The following is a 17,730-nucleotide window of genomic DNA, read 5'->3' as shown; positions in this document are numbered from 1 at the left end:
GTCATATCAAACCTTGTATACCTCATCAGCATATCTGCAAATACTGTCGTGTCGTTATTACTTTTTTTTTTTGTGTGTGTATAAATTAAAATTAGGAAATAGACGCCATCACCAGCATGTGCTCAAAACCTGGGACCACAGCGGGGGGCGTGTACCATCGCTCGAACCCCTGCGTCAGCCAAAACCACATCGCACTCACATCTACTGCCTTTTGCTTAAAGCATGATCCAAACCAGAGTAGATTTTTATTTTTTTTATTTTTTATTATCTGTTAATTTACTGTTAGCAGCGTTCTAAGGAGTAGTAGCATTATTCCTACCTCTGCGTGTTGCGGCACAGCGCGTGTGTGTATTATATTTATATATATATATATATTTATATTACACACACATTGCTACCCTGCAATGGCGAGACGGGAAACTATGTATACAGAACAGATGTGCAAGTAATTTTATCGTCGACAAGCGGTAATATATGTTTAAAAAAAAAAAAAAAAGTGCTTGATTGTGTGTCTGTCGGTGTAACATGAGAGTGTATACACAGCAGAGTACCACTGGAATGTGAAGCCAGACTGTATTAGAAAAATGCGTTGTTGTTTTCTTTCTTTCTTTCCGTTTCTCCTCCATGCTTTCCTCCCATAATTCTGATGATGTCATGTGTTTCTGATGTTTGCTATAAACAGGGAAGCCTATCAGCCTATTACAGCTTGTATACTGGTTGTATATTATACCTGCTGTATCTTTTTTTTTTTTCTTTTCTCTTCTCTCCATTTTTGAATTCTTTCTTCAGTTCCCTTGCCCTCTTTAATCACCTCTCAATGTTCACTGTGAGCCCTCTGAATTCAAGTTTACAACTCTTCGTGGAGTGTGCGTGAGATCCCGGGTGAGTTTTGGGGCATTGTGCGGGTGGGTGCATGACTTTGGTACCTAAGCAACAAATCAGTTTTCTACTGGAGGTTATATTGGGGTGTTTGGAAGACAAAAAAAAAAAAAGGGGGTGTTGGGGTTGTAAAAAATATATGGTCGACGTTACTAACGGGGGTACGTCCAGTCCCCCGTGCCTTACACCGTTCCAAAATCTAATTGAACCATTTTAGCCTTTAGACCTCTGTAGCCACCGTCAGTTTAGTAGTGTCCTCAAAGTACGAGTCGTTACGGAAGAAACCCCCTCCCGCTTCACACCCTCTCACACCCCCAGCTGTGCCCTGACCCTCTATATTAAAAAAAAAAAACAACAAAAGAAAACACCTCAAGCCATTCATGTCTTTGTGTGACGATGCAATCCTGAAAGCACTTTGCCTTGTTAATTCCTAGTACGAGCTTGTAAATGGTTAATTGTTACTAACAGATGTGAACATCTGTACCATGTATTTAACTAAGAAGGAACATTTATCATTGTTTTGAATTTGGTATTATAGGAACTCAGTCTCTCTGACTTTAAAGTACGGAAAAAAGAAAATCCTGTAGTGTGTTTTTCTTTTCTTTCTTTTTTTTTTTTGGTTTGTTTTTATTTTATATATTTTTTGTTTGTTTGCCAGTTTCATAATATGCTGCAGCCAGTAGGTCTCGTCATTCAGTATTGTGGCTTAGGATTGGTTATGTTTGAAATAAAGTGCTATTGCTAAATAAACAATGTTTGTGTTTTGTTTTGTTTTTTCTGTGTTTGGTGGCTAAGGGGCGCTGTTGCTACAGCATTTGTTTTGATTTGCTACAGCTGTAATTCTGCTTTTGTCCATGAGGGTGAAATACAGTATCTCACGAAAGTGAGCGCACCCCCTCGCCTTTCAGTGACCGTGTTATGTTCTCAAAGGACAATAGAAATGAAACTTGCATATATTTTATAGCTAATGTGCAGCTTGAATAGCAGTACAGATTTACTGTTTTCTGAAAAGAACTCAACATACAGCCTTTATTGTCAAAACAACTGGTAACAGTGTGAATATTTTGTGTAAACACTCTGAATGTTAGACACGTGGCGCTTCTCCACCTTCCGCTTGAGGACGTCCCACAGGTGTTCAATAGAGTTCAGGTCCGGAGACGTACTTGACCACTTCATCACCTTCAGCTTCCTCAGCAGGCCAGTTGTCATCTCAGAGGTGTATTTTTGGATTTTGGTTAAAAAAATGCTGTTCGGGACAGTTTCTGAAGCGAGGGCATTATGTTCTGCTTCAGAATGTCACAATACATGTTGGAATCCATGCTTCCCTCAATGAACCGAATCTCCCCAGTACCAGCAGCACTCCTGCAGCCCCAGACCATGATGCTGCCACCACCATGCTTCACTGTAGGCAAGACAATTTTCTTGGTCATCCTCAGCAGGGTGTAATCACGCATGCTGGACGCTATCTAAACCAAACCATTTTATCTTCTCATCAGACCACAGGACATGGTTCCAGTAATTCATGCTCTTGGACAGGTTGTTCTTCAGCCAACTGAAGAGGCTCTTTCTGGGATTAAGGCCATGTTAAACAACTTGTTGCAGTGGAACCAGTCTTGGAAAAACCCCTGTATGACCCTTTACTGTAACTCAGTTACTGATGAACTTATAGCTTGGGCCATGTTTGTGTAGAGCAACAAGTCTAAGATACTCAGAGAGTCTTTACCATGAGGTACCACTGTGAAAATCCAGTGGCAAGCAGACAAAACCATGATAAACAGGACAGGACTGATATACAAACTGCACTTGAACTACTCTAAACATATCCCAGTTTTGTTTAGTATTGTCCCTTGAGAAGATAGTAAAATGGTTGCTGAAATGTGAGATGAGATGTATTGTGTGTGTGTGTGTGTGTGTGTGTGTGTGTGTGTGAATTATGAACATAAGATGCCCAAATGAAGGGTCCTGTCAGCGTGAGCCATACCACTTAATTCCATTTAAAAAAATTTGCTTAACAAAACAATCATGTATCAGATTGATTGTAATATACAGTGATAAAATGTAGAATCTGTTACAAAAGAAATACAAAGAATAGTCAATATCACTTACTAATAAACGACTGATTGAATTCATCATGATTAGATCTTAAGTCCTGAAGTAAAAAATTCCCACAGGTTTATCTGTATATCAAATAAAAACTCCAAAAATTAGTCCAATCAGTAAACAGAAAGCCAGGCCAGTCTTTCTGAAGCAGCTGCTCTCCTTCCTGTACTGTGTTTTCAGCTCTTAAAGCACATTTAAGGAGCCATCAGACATACTTCCGGGTTAACGAGGTTCACTGCTGCGTCACGATTCCACACCCTCCTGTCTTTCATCCGTCCCCCAAGTTAACGCTTAGGTTCTCCTCGAAGAGAGCGATGCACAGCATGATGGCGCCTCCTGCAAGTAAGCCGATGCCCTGCAGGAGGAAACGGCCGAGAGGACTCGCTGATCCCTGATCTCCATGCAGCATCTCGGGCATCTGGAATCACAAGAGAAACGTGATGTGCATCTCCATAACTGAGGGCGATGCGTTTCATAGCCAACGATACGATTCAATCATCAAATTCATTAAGAGCCTTCTGACTTCTAAAACATGACTCTTTCACAAACAGGCCTTTGTAGTGGGGAAAAAAAAGAGATCAAATAAAACCAGACGTTCTTTTTCTGTTGTGTCTACTGGAAAACGCAGCTCTACCTCTGCCATGTTAATCTGTATTCTATGTGACTCTGTAATGTTGTGATGCATCATATTCACGTAGCAGCAGCAGTGCTGAGAGAACGCGCTCGAGAAACAGTTATCGAAGAGAAATCAATCGTCGTATCAAATATTGGTCACAAATGATTGGTCACTTTTTAAATAATAAAAGTCTAGTAGCATCTACTAATAATTATATGCAGATTGGTGAATCTTACCATCAAAAAGGGAAAAAAAAAATACAGGGGAGGGAATATTGGGTCACCTGGTCATAAGTATGGCATGTGATTTTATACACATTTTATTATTCCCTCCACTCTTCTGGGAAGATGTTCCACTAGAATTTGGAGTGTGCTAATGGATATTTGTGTTCATCAGCCACAAGGGTGTTATGAAAGGCAGGTACTGATGTATGTGAGGAGACCTGGAGTGCAGTCAGCGTTCACATTCATCCCAAAGGTGTTCAGTAGGGATGAGATCAGAGCTCTATAGCAGCAAGATCTTCCTCTCCATAGCATGTAAACCAGATCTTCAAAGAGCTCACTTTGTGCACAGGGGCATCGCCATGCTGGAACAGGTTTTGGGTTTCCAAGTTCAAGTGAATGCAAAATTTTATTAGAGCGCATCTAAAGACAATTGAGCGCCTCCAGATTTGTGGTAACAGTTTGGAATAGAACCACATGTAGCAGGAAAGGGCAGGTGTCCCAATACTTTTGAAAATATAGTTTGTATATATACTGTATAAAATGTCAAAGGAAGGAACCTAAGGCCTTGGCTTAAGAACATTGCTACACCTTTCTTTAATAATAATAGACAAATTATCGAAATGTTTTTTTTTGGACATATCTTCTTCTGCTTAATACGATTATCATGACGTCATTGTGGATGCTCCTTTAACGATATTTCAAATGAGGTGTCCAGAAATAGTGTTGCCATGCCAACAAGCACCTACTTTTTTTTTTGCATGAATATGTGGATGATATGTTTCTAATCGTAGCTGGAGCTACTGTTCTCACCATGTCGGTCAGGGCGATGTAAAGGAAAACGCCGGCGGTGAGGGTGAGGATCCAGGGTGAGTGCTGTGCCCAGTGGTGTCCTAATACAGTCCCGGTCAGAACGCCAATGTACCCCAGCAAGGCCGAGAGCAAGCTGAAGAGCGCCAGTCTGCGAACAGGCCAACCTGCTGCCAGCAACACGGCCAGATCACCTGAAGACCCACGCTGAAAGAGTTAGTCCTGCTGATGACTACGTCGTGTCACGATCGTAAATATTATGCTAATGATTAACTATTGTACACATACACTGAGTGAAAAACGTTCTTTAAAAGATTTCCCTTTAGATGATACAGCACCCCCTTGAGCGCAGAGAGTTAAGGGCCTTGCTCAAGGGCCCCAAGAGTGGCAGCTTGGCAATACTGGAGCTTAAATCCCTGACCTTCCGATCAGTAACCCAGAGCCTTAACCGCTGAGCTCCCACTTCCAAAAAGCTTGTCAGAAAGCTGTGGTCAGAGTGCAGGGGCAGCCGTGGTACCACCCCCCTGGAGCACATAGGGTTAAAGGGTCCAACAGTAGAAGCTTCTCAGTGCTGGGGCTTGAACCCCCGACCTTATGATCAATGACCAGCACTGCACTTTACTCACAGAACCCATTTCATGGAAATAATTGGAATGAGCGAGATGATTTAGGGACTATATGAGTGCCTCAGTCTGAGGAAAGACCCCTAGAGAGCGATATTCTTACCCAGCTCATGAGGAAGCTCATGGCAGAAGACAGCGATAGTGGTACTGAGTCCTCCAGTCAGGCTCTGAGAAAACGCCACACCTGCAAGAGAGACGGATCAAAAATACGAAGACGTAAACATGATGTGGTTTAATGAATAATGAAGAGTAAGCCAGTGATAAACTCTTCCTCCCTCTTTCTCTCTATAAAACAAAGGGAAAAGTCAGCAGGAAGAATTCACATTAAAAGCAGCTTAAGGGCCTTGCTCAGGGGCCCAGGAGTGGCAGCTTGGTGTGGCTCAGATTTTAACCTTCATGACCTTCAGATCCAAAGTCCAATGCCTTAACCAACTAAGCTTCCACCTCCCACGTGTACTTTAGAGCAAAATTCTTTATATCCCAGAGATTTTAGGAAACTGGGGTCAGAGCACAGGGTCAGCCATGATACAGTGCCCCCTGGAGCACATAAGTGTTAGGGCCTTGCTCAAGGGCCTAATAGAGGCAGCTTGATGATACCATGGCTTGAACCTTCTGATCAGTAACCCAGAGCCTTAAACACTGAGCTACCACTGAGCTACTACTCCCCCACACAGTGACTCGTATAGGCGGACACCAAATTTAGAGTTTAGCTGCTGATAGTGAATTTTTCCCATGAGGACACATTTAGAAAAGCATTTTTGGAAGGAGTCAACATGGGAAAGTCTTCAGGTCAGTTTCGAGGTGCTGGAAAGGAAATAACTTGAGGGAACTTGTTTCTGCAGATGTCCCTTAAAATTGACCAACAAATGGATTAAAAAAAAAAGTATAAGGTCTCATTTTTTTATTCATATATGAATAAATTAATAATAATAATAATACTAATAATAGTAATTACAGTAATAATAATAATAATAATATTAATAATAATAATAATAATAATAGTAATTAGAGTAGTAATAATAATAATAATAATAATATTAATAACAACAACAATAATAATAATAGTAATTAGAGTAGTAATTATAATAATAATAATAATAATAACAACAACAATAATAATAGTAATTAGAGTAGTAGTAATAATAATAATAATATTAATAACAACAACAACAACAATAATAATAATAGTAATTAGAGTAATAATAATAATAATAATATTAATAACAACAACAACAATAATAATAATAGTAATTAGAGTAATAATAATAATAATAATAATAATAATAACAATAATTATAATAGTAGAGTAGTAATAATAATAATAATAATAATAATATTAATAACAACAACAATAATAATAATAGTAATTAGAGTAGTAATTATAATAATAATAATAATAACAACAACAATAATAATAGTAATTAGAGTAGTAGTAATAATAATAATAACAATAATAATAATAATAATAATAATAATAAAATAACAGTAAAACAGCAAACAATTATTTAAAAAAAAAATCAATTACTATTAATTTTAAATTTACTAAACAAATTCATTACATTACTGTGTTACAAGTAGAATAAAACACTTATGGTGTTGCATTAGAAAATAATCCACCTCTGGATAGTAACTCAATTTCAATTATATAATTTATAAAATGTTTAAGCCTACAGCATTAAGGGCCTTCCTCAAGGGTCCAACAGTAGCAACCTGCTGGGATTTGAACTTATAACCTTCTGGTCAAACAGACATCTTATCCACTGAGCTATCACTTCCCTTTATGCATCATACCACCTCACTCCTTATTTAAGAACCATGTCTCTTTATTGTAACTTTTTTTTTAGACATACACACCAATCGCTAGTCCATCAGTAAGGTTGTGGATTCCGTCTCCCATGACGACCATCCAAGCGATAGTCCTGAGGTCTGACAAGCTTCGATTTGGCGGTGTGTGGGAATGACCGTGACCTGACTCTGGGATTCCGGAGTGCTCAGGAGCCGAGGAACCTGAAGAACACAACAAGAGGTTTTTATGACTTTACTTTCACAAAGGCTACATCAGGACACAATGCACTTTGATGCAAACATTTGATTTTGAATATATTTTTGAACATTTATTGACAACAAATGTACACAAAAACGTTTTTCGAATCCCCCCAGTGCTGAACTCGCCCTCTAATGTATTATATATGAAAAGCCTTTACACTCTTTTGTAACAGTCTCTTGTATTGATCGTGTTTGAATTATTTAGAACCACCCAGTTTAGCACCTGGCATTGAGAGCTCCAGCTTTTTCACCAGCATCTGATTTCATTTTTTTACAATTTAAATGAAATGTAAAAAAACAAAACAAAAAAACAAAAATTACTCTAGCTGTCAATTGAACAAATAGATTTTCACATAGCATCGTTTTTATACATTTGGACTGTAGGACACCACAAGGAAGTAAGAAAGATTAGAGAGAAGATTAAGGATGTACTTTTTTTTTTTAATTTCTTTAGCAAAAATGTGATTTACCAGACCCTGTTAATGGTGCAAAGAAAAATTGTTTCCATGAGATATGCCGAAGATTTCACTCCGAAGTAGCTGTAAAGGGGAAATATTGAAGTAAGATGGTAAAGCTATATACACTACACACACTGTATGTGATCTTTAAAGATCCCATTCTGCATTTTTTCCCCACGTTCATCATGTTCATGTTTTTGTCTGCTTGTCAGGACCATACAAATGTGTGTATCTTGTATTAGAGCAGTTAAAATTTGATGCTTTGAGCTTTAAGGCACCTCATGGTAAAGAGACTCTGAGGATTTGAGAATTAGAATGGTTGCTCTCCACTATGATGCAGAGGCTATAAGATCATCAGTATCACCCTGAAGCTGAGTTACAGTACAGTGGTCAGGGTCATACTGAGGTTTTCCAAGACGGGGTTTCACTCGAAACACAACAGCATCACAAGGGTTAATCAAAAAAGTTGGTTCCTCGTGCAGTGCGTCAGGTGCAGAAGCTCCTTCAAAAAACAGACGCCTGAGTGCTGCAGTGTTGCTTTAGAGGTTGCAGAAGCGGAAGGTCCACTTGTCAGTGCTCAGATTATACGCCGTACACTGCAGCAAGTCGGTCTGCAGGCCATTGTCCCAGAATGAAGCCTCTTCTGAAGCTGCTCACAAGAGAGCCTTCAAACAGTTTGCTGAAGAACAGCCTGTCCAAGAGCATGAATTACTGAATGTTCTGTGGTCTGATGAAACTAAGTTAAACTTGTTTGGCTGAGATGATGTCCAGCATGTGTGGTGACGTCCTGGTGAGGATGACCAAGAAAAATGTCTTGCCTACAGTCAAGCATGGTGGTGGCAGCATCATGGTCTGGGGCTGCATGAGTGCTGCTGGTACTGGGGAGGGAATTGAGGGAAACATTGATTTCATGCACTGGGGCATTCTGAAGCAGAACATGATGCCCTCAGTTCAGAAACTGGGCTGAACGGTAGGTTTTCAACATAATAACGACCCCAAACACACCGCCAAGATGACAACTGCCCTGTTGAATAAGCTGAAGGTGAAGGTGAAGGTGATGAAGTGGCCAAGTACGTCCCCAGACCTGAACCCTATTGAACACGTGTTGCTTCCTCAAGCAGAAGGTGGAGAAGTGACATGTGTCTAACATCCAGCAGCTCTGTGATGTCATTATGGAGGAGTGAAAGAGGATCCCAGCAACAACCTGTGCAGCTCTGGTGAATTTCATACCCAGGAGGATTAAGGCAGTGATTTATAACAGAGTGTTTACACAAAATATTCACACTTTGGACATAATGTTACTTGTATATATATATATATATATATATATATATATATATATATATATATATATATATATATATATATATATATAGAGTATGCACATATATATATATTTATATTAATTAATTAATGTCATAGATTTGTGTGGAATTTGGGGTTGTGTTTATTTTGCAGGTTTTCAAGGTTTTAAAATTTGATTATCCTAAATTCCCCCAATCTTACCCTCCAGCGCCTCCATCTCTCGGCCCTCTGTTAAATGCTGCTTTCTTTTCTTTGATTTCTGTAAAAAAAACAAAAGGGAAAAACAAACCTCTAAATATGTCAAACAAATTCACAGCCTCCTTTACTTATTAAAAGAAGTGTTTCGTGTGTGTGTGTGTGTGTGTGTGTGTGTGTGTGTGTGTGTGTGTGTGTGTGTGTGTTCTGTTGTGTAGTGTAGTGAAGGATGCTCACCTTATAGCTGTGCCTGAGACCAAGCACACTCTCAAAAACAAAGAGCAAGTAGAGACCACCGAGTACACTTAGTCCCTTTAACACTGCATCGTGGTGATCCATGTGCGGCCCTGAGTTCGCCTGACACACACACACACACACACACACGAGTTAAACACAATTTCATTTACATATTCAAGCTCTAATGCACCACTTATCAAACTTCTGAAACATAAAAATAGGATTAAAACGACAGGTTAATGTTTGCCATTTCAACTCTTTCAGCCTTTATGCTCTTACTGTTGTGTTATAATCACTTCTAGCCTCTCAAACACACTCACACACACACACACACACACACACACACACACACACACAGACACAGACACACACACACAAACACTTTACATAGATATAACTAGATGTATATAGACTTCTGAGAAATGTAATCGCTCGATTAGGTTGTTATAAAATGTCAAAAAAGAAAATACATTTTGTCTCTTTGTCCCAGAAAAAGACAGACAGACAGACAGACAGACAGACAGACAGACAGACAGACAGACAGACAGACAGACAGACAGACAGACAGACAGACAGACAGACAGACAGAGACAGACAGACAGACAGACAGACAGACAGACAGACAGACAGACAGACAGACAGACAGACAGACAGACAGACAGACAGACAGACAGATAGATAGATAGATAGATAGATAGATAGATAGATAGATAGATAGATAGATAGATAGATAGATAGATGATTACTTACATGAGGCATTAGGTGCAGCAGAGCGTCTCCACACAGAGTGCCCACTGCCATGGCCGCCATGGGGCACAGGAAGGTCCGGAGGGCTGCAGCTGGTATCAGGGGAGTCATTCCGAGGGCCATGAGGGATGGCATACTGATTACAAGCAGTGCCACAGAAGCCCAACCCAGAGCTAAGAGGAAATATATACACAGTCACAACTCTTTAGCCTGAAATGCCTAATAATACACTGTATAACTACTACTGTATTTATTTCCTCCATTCTGATTGGCTGAAAACCGTGACACAGGGTATTTCTGTCAGATTAATCACTGATCTACATATACATGTACTGCCTTACAGACACCTGAAACCATAATAACATACTCTCACATCCATCCATCCATCCATCCATCCATCCATCCATCCATCTATCTATCTATCTATCTATCTATCTATCTATCCATCCATCCATCCATCCATCCATCCATCCATCCATCCATCCTTATATCCATTCATCATTATATCCATTCATTTTTCTTCCTTCCTTCCTTCCTTCCTTCCTTCCTTCCTTCCTTCCTTCCTTCCTTCCTTCCTTCCTTCCTTCCATCTATCCATCCATCCTTTGTTTGTTTATTTGTTTGTTTCTTTCTAAGTTTCTTTTTAGATTCTTTAGTTCTTTTATTCAGTTTCTTTCTATAATTCTTTCTTTCTTTCTTTCTTTCTTTCTTTCTTTCTTTCTTTTTCTACGTATTTATCTATAATTACATCCATTCTTACATCAGTCAATCCATCCTTTATCTTTCATCTATCCACCCTTTCTTTCTTTCTTTCTTTCTTTCTTTCTTTCTTCATTTGTTTGTTTATTTCAAAGTTTCTTTTTAGATTATTTCGTTCTTTTATTCAGTTTCTTTCTTTCTTTCTTTCTTTCTTTCTTTCTTTCTTTCTTTCTTTCTTTCTTTCTTTCTTTCTTTCTTCCTTTCTTTCTTCCTTTCTTCTACCTATTTATCTATAATTACATCCATTCTTACATCAGTCAATATTTCCTTTATCTTTCATCTATCCACTCTTTCTTTCTTTCTTTCTTTCTTTCTTTCTTTCTTTCTTTCTTTCTTTCTTTCTTTCTTTCTTTCTTATTGTATTTATGCTCAAATGTGTTGAAATCTATGGTTTCCTTTAGTTACATTTGGTTATTCTTTACTCAGAGAGACACATGTTTGTATTTGACACTACTTGCCTGCTTCTGTGACATGATTTTCACAATTTACTGTTTTATTTTATTTCATTATTATTAATGATGTTACAGTTTTTGTTTGTATCAGTTCTCAGTGGAATAATCCTGCACAGCAGCAGTAAAAGCATTTCAGACTTTATTTTTACGATCATTTCATGTTGTTTGGATTGTAGAATCCATTTAATCTGTAAATCTGATCCATCTGATTGTTTTTTATATCAGTCTCCTCCAGGGAGCGAGACATGGTTATTCAGGACATGTACATGCAGTGGCTGATCACCTTTAAGAAAAGCCACGCTATTTCCATCTTCCTCTTTGTGGAGATCTGTGTGGCGAAGACACACGCCGCTGTCTATCTGATACAGCAGGGCAGGACAGAGGAAGGTGAAGTGAGCCGGGGTGATGTGAGACGCTCGATCCAAACCGAAGTTCCACAGCAGCTGCGTGACGTTCAGACACTGAACAGAGTACAGAAGGAAAGAGACGAGAGGACGAACGCTTCGGTCACATGGCTATGATTGACTACCTATAATGAAGCTTAAACGACCTACAGGCAGCTGCTATCTCTTCTAATCTGCGATTTGAATTTCTCTCTGATCAGGTGACACCTTTGATCACAGCTATCAGTTGTGAACTTTGATCGTTCGGGTTACTTTATGGTGCACACTTTCACAGTTAGCACTTACGTTCTCATGGAGGTGGTTCTTTGTCGGATGATCAGACAAGTGAGAAGGTTTTTCGCCAGCAAGAGAAGCAGTAGGTTGTAAATCAGCTTCCAGATGTGGAGATCGAGGCATCACCGCTTTGACAGCGGGTGCGGTTGTCGTTGGTTTTGCTCGGTTGGTCTCCAGCTCAGAGAGTCTGTGTGAAATCAATGTAAAATCAAATGTTTGCAATAAACCTAAAAAAAGTTTCAAAAATGATACTTCAATGATATGTATGATATAGATGATACCTATTAAGCAAACCTTTTCTCAGTTGCTTTGGAGCAGATGAAATTCTCAAAACTACCTGTTCAACCTCCACATCATTTAGTCACTTGTGCTCATCATAAGAACGTTTCTTGTTGCTTTGATCAAATTGCGAATGCTTTTGTACATCCATTTAATTGATCGTGTACAAGTGTCTTCTGTTTCCTACATCATCAGTTGTTTATGTTCATGTTGATCAAAATATATGATACTGGTTTCACCTGAAACGTTTTAACCCCAAAAACATCTCAGCATCAGTTCTTTGTATACGTCATTGAATGCAGAATTGTTAAATCAGTTGTCAACATCTGTCATCTAACATTTATATTAAACTTTTTTTTTGTAAATGTGTTACAAATATTAAGGATGATTCTGGTGCCGTTCACTCGCCTTCATTAGTGACATTCAAGATTCATCTGATTTAACCATTTTGCATTCAATGTACTGATGCCTAGATGTTTTAGGGGTTCAGACTATTCAGGTGAAACAGTATTTTGATGAACATGACATGAACAAGTGATAATGTCGGAAACAGCAGTTTTGAGAATTTCATTTCCGATCTGATAAACACTCCAAAGCAACTGAGAAAAACTGTATAATAAAAGACAAGCTTTTACGCTTGGTTCAATGCCCAAGACCAAGACAATTCCAAGCACAAATGCCAACAAATCAGAGTCCTTATAGAAGAAAAACCTCTCAAAATCTGATTAATGCAGATCAATTTTTTGGAAATTGAACCACAAACATCTCTAACTTCGAACAATTCCACCTGCTGTGCCATGATTTAATTCAAACCTTCAAACCCACAAAATTGTACATGATTTCCGGACTAAAATTTGGAGCTCTTACTTGTTGAATGCTGCTGTGCTCGAAGGCTGATGAGGAACAGGGTGATGATGATGGTCTTCTTTCAAGTGCTGGTGAATATGAGCCAAACCCGGAAAGGAATGCTTGACCACGCCGTGTTTGATCTCCAGGACGCTGACCTCGCCCAATCCCAGGCTGCCCAGTAAGTTCTGCAGACCTTCATAGGTCAGAGTTCCGTTTCTGCCGTACTCCAAGAAGAGACGCTGAAGGTAGTAGCCCTTACAGAAGATGGTAGATGTCAAGAAGGTGTGATATTTTGTTCCAAAAATGATCACATTAACATTTATGGCATTTGGCAGACGCCCATATCCCAGAGCCTTTGTTTTGAAGTCAAAAAATAAATCCTGATACTGGTTTATTTTAGGTACTGTTGGAAGGGGTAGATGTTTAGACACCATTTGAAGACACAGGTATTTGGACATTAAGTGGACGTCTGTTCCACCATTTCAGTTCTACCATCTTAAGAAGAGTCTTGAAGCATTCTTTCCTTGTCCCCTGTGATTAATGCAGACATGTCTGGATTTTCAAGTTTGAAGTTTATTTCTATATACAGTAATCCCCCGCTTTACCGCGGTTCGAATCTGGCGCCCCCGGGTTTATCTCGGAACTGCATTTGCCACATAAATAATTAGTTTGTCTCTTGCAGATAACACGATAGACCAAAAAACTTATAGGGAATTGTTTTTATGGAGTTTTATGTTGAAATAATGAAATGTATTAATAAAAAATATAATTATTAATTATAAAATGAAGTCAAACGTTTATACAGTACAGTACCGTATACATAAAATAGCATTTTTAGGGTGGCGTCCGTTTATCGTGGTTTTTCGCGGGGGGGTTACTGTATACTATATACTTCTAATGATGTGTATTTATCCCTGATGAGCAGCCTGGGCCGACTGTGGCAAGGACATAAATCAGGACATAAGGCTCATAAATCAAACAGTATGACTGATTTCTCAAAATGTACTAAAAAGTAAGATATTTTATTTTGAAATGTAGTGAAGTTAAAGTCTGCCCAAATTGAAATACTTGAAAAAGCTACTTAAGTAGAGAAGCAAATTACATTTACTTCCTTACTGTCCACCACTGCTTTGATGATGGATTACACAAGGTATAACATTTGCTCTAATTATATCATTAAACCTTATTACTTTCAAGCAAGGCACTAAAACTCTTTATGGATCTGGATTAATTGCGTCAGCGTGTCCTAGATAAGGCCATGTGGATGTCTGTGTGTTTGCGTGTTTGCAGAAGTTCGGGTTTTGTATTTTCAACAAATGTTTCTTACTTGCTCTTCGAAAGCCTCCTCTAAAAGCTCCTCTGTAGGCGTGACCCGATCGGTGTCTTCTGTCGATCCGACTGCACCGTACAGCGAATGAGCGAGTGACGAAACGATAACGAGACAGAAGTAAACACTGAGCTTGACATCCAGTGGCATCCTGAAGACGAGCAAGAAAAGAGCAAATCAACACAATCGGTACTTGCAAAAGTGTAACGCACGAGTTAAAAGGAATTGATTTGGTGGAGTCCTGAAGTGGAGAAAAATGTAACCCTGATGAAAAAACGTTGGTCATTGATCAATTACTGGAAAGATCTTGTAGAGAATTTGAAAAATCCAACCATACATACATTCAAACCTTTGAAAAATGTTTAGGCATGTTTTCTTTTAGTTGATGCTTTTACAGAGATTCGTGTGGAAAACACTTACTTAAAATTCTGCTCCTTCATGGCTCTGGTGTTCACATTTCACGCTGTGCTTCCTCAAAGCCTGAGCTCTCAGGGCAGGTCGAGGAGGCTCTGGTTAATATTTACCCCTTTTAAAAAAAAAGAGTCACTGCTGGACTTCTTAAGCAGCTGCACTGTATTGATCAGGTATAGTTGATCCTCTCAAGTAATCAGTGGGGTGAAGAGGGTGAGAATGTTTTGGGAGGAGGAGAAAAGATAAAAAAGATGAATCAGGACATACTTGAACAACTCACAGGCATGAGGAATTCTAGAATTTGGTGTCTGTCTGACTTATTTCAAAAGCACTTTTAACAATGGATAGTGTCTCAAAGCAGCTTTACAGAATGTATGAATTATAGAACAAAGTGCAATTATTTTTAAATTGATGTGAATTCATCCCAGCTGAGCAAACTAGATCTATGGGTTTCTTAAAAGCTTTAGCTTAATACTGGTTGTACGAGTGTGTAGGACCCTCACTGGGTTCAGGTTTCATACAGCGAAGATGGAGGGGGGTGTTTCTGGTAAGAGAAGCAAGAAAGGCATTTTCAGTTATGCTTATTTAATCAATGGAGATCTGCACATGTTCATTCACATATGGTTTATCATATAAAAAAGGTAAATACATCCATAAATTCATAAATCTACCATCATTACGTTATATATAAATGAACATAAATGGCTCTATTGTGGGATGTTCATATTAACAAGCACTAAAGTAAACAATGACAATCAGATTGCATGTGCATTGTGTCCAGACATGGCAAAAGTACACACATTCTTAAGTAAAAGTAGATACACTCAAGTTTTTAAAGACTCTGTTAAAAGTTAGAGTACTGATTTTACTTAAGTTAGAGTAAAGAAGTTTGGGCCCTGACATGTATTTAAGTAAAAAGTAGCCTTTACTACTACCTGTTTTAATGTAATGCTGGTAACTGGGCCTGACATCAATTGATTCGAAATATTTAATCGCGATTAATCACATGATTGGCGTGAGCTAACTAGCAATTAACTGCAACTCAATTGCACATTTTTATCAGTTCTAAATGTACCTTAAATTAATACTTTTCAAGTTTTTAATACAATCAACATGGCCATGGACAAATATCGATGCTATATCCAATTATATGTTTATTATGAGTGAAACCAAACCCAACATGGAGCATGAAGACAAAATATACTTGTAAATGTTTTAAAGAAATTCTGGTGTGATGATGATTAAAATAAAGCAAATCATCAAAACAACAAACCGGAACCTTTGCTATGTTTCCACACGGACTATTAATGAGGTGATACCAGAGAAACTGTACCTCTTCTAACTTTCATACTGATTACAGAATCAGAGAATATTTGTTTTCAATGTTTTTTTTTTCTTTAAAAGTAGACATTTCGAGCTTTCTATAAATATATTTACCATGTCCGTGAGGGAAGTATTCACTGAGATTTAGGTTGAGATTTAGAGCAGACAACCTTCTGGGGTCGACAAACTCCTCGGCGCGTTTTGTCATTTGTTCCTCATAACGCCGAAAAATAACTTAAATGACTGTGTTTTTAGATCGTACAAATAAGAGCAATTCTACATTCGAATCTGTAGAGGGTCTAATTTTATTTGTGTACACTCATAATAACACGCTGTGCTTTTGTGAAATAAAGAAAGCAGACAGGGGGCGCTCTCTGCCGTCTCTCTCCTTCATCACTTTCCACACACACTTGAATCTCAGTGATTACCTGCCTCACATACATAATAAATACATGTACAGAAATGTCTACTTTTGCCACAACACCCGTGACCTTATTGGATTTTCTGAAGTAGTTAAAATGTTTTTGGGCTCATGATAATTGTAATAGATATCAATCAGTGTTTGACTCATTTATATCATTATATTAATTGATTGGAGTGCTGAGAGTACCATAAGAGTCAAGTCAAGTCAAATTTATTTCTATTGAGCTTTTCACAATGGACATTGTCTCAGAATTACAGAATTTAAAAATTAAAGGGAATTATGTGTGTTTATGAATGAGAGGGAGGGCAGTGGAGTGGTGCGGTTGCACTGAGAAGAGGTGAAGAAGGTGGAAGAGTTCAGGTTCCTGGGGTCAACAGTGTAAAGTAATGGAGAGTGTGTACGAGAAGTGAAGAAAAGAGTGCAGGCAGGGTGGAGTGGGTGGAGAAGAGTGATCGCAGGAGTGATTTGTGATAGAAGAGTATCTGTGAGAGTGAAAGGGAAAGTTTATAGGACTGTGGTGAGACCTGAGATGTTGTATGGTTTAGAGACAGTGGCATTGAGTAAAAGACAGGAGGTAGAGCTGGAGGTAGCAGAGCTGAAGATGTTGAGGTTTTCGTTGGGAGTGATGACGATGGACAGAATAAGAAATGAGTTTATTAGAGGGACAGCGCATGTAGGACCTTTTGGAGACAAGGTGAGGGAGGTGCGATTGAGATGGTTTGGACATGTGCAGAGGAGGGACATGGGGTATATCAGTAGGAAAATGCTGAGGATGGAGCCACCAGGAAGGAGGAAATGAGAAGGCCAAGGATGAGGTTTATGGATGTGGTGAAGTAGACATGCAGGTCGTTGGTTTGAAAGAGACAGATGTAGAGGACGGGGGGGGGATGGAGACGGATGATCCACTGTGGTAACACCTAACGGAAGCAGCCGAAAGAAGAAGAAGAAGAAGAAGAAGTTGTGTATCCCTTAGATGTTATGAGGAAGAAACC

At 38.8% G+C, this 17,730-nt stretch overlaps 1 protein-coding gene across 1 annotated transcript; it reads right to left on the bottom strand.

Moving 5' to 3' along the window:
* Nucleotides 1–991: 991 nt before the first annotated feature.
* On the bottom strand, nucleotides 992–16,638 carry slc39a5 (solute carrier family 39 member 5). The gene is made up of 14 exons (XM_046869492.1): nucleotides 16,429–16,638; nucleotides 15,495–15,535; nucleotides 15,001–15,176; nucleotides 14,581–14,731; nucleotides 13,272–13,507; nucleotides 12,138–12,312; nucleotides 11,732–11,909; nucleotides 10,241–10,410; nucleotides 9,491–9,610; nucleotides 9,260–9,317; nucleotides 7,104–7,256; nucleotides 5,353–5,433; nucleotides 4,630–4,820; nucleotides 992–3,397 (listed from the first exon to the last, which is right to left on the bottom strand). Exons 3-14 carry the CDS (start codon nucleotides 15,018–15,020, stop codon nucleotides 3,248–3,250), a joined length of 1,683 nt encoding a protein of 560 aa, XP_046725448.1. The 5' UTR covers nucleotides 15,021–15,176; nucleotides 15,495–15,535; nucleotides 16,429–16,638; the 3' UTR covers nucleotides 992–3,247.
* Between the last annotated feature and the right edge of the window lie 1,092 nt (nucleotides 16,639–17,730).

The sequence above is a fragment of the Silurus meridionalis genome, chromosome 16, assembly GCF_014805685.1.
Source record: "Silurus meridionalis isolate SWU-2019-XX chromosome 16, ASM1480568v1, whole genome shotgun sequence".
Classification (NCBI taxonomy): Eukaryota; Metazoa; Chordata; class Actinopteri; order Siluriformes; family Siluridae; genus Silurus; species Silurus meridionalis.
The sequence above is the reverse complement of the archived record's forward strand: the minus strand, read 5'-3'. Positions and strand labels throughout refer to the sequence as shown.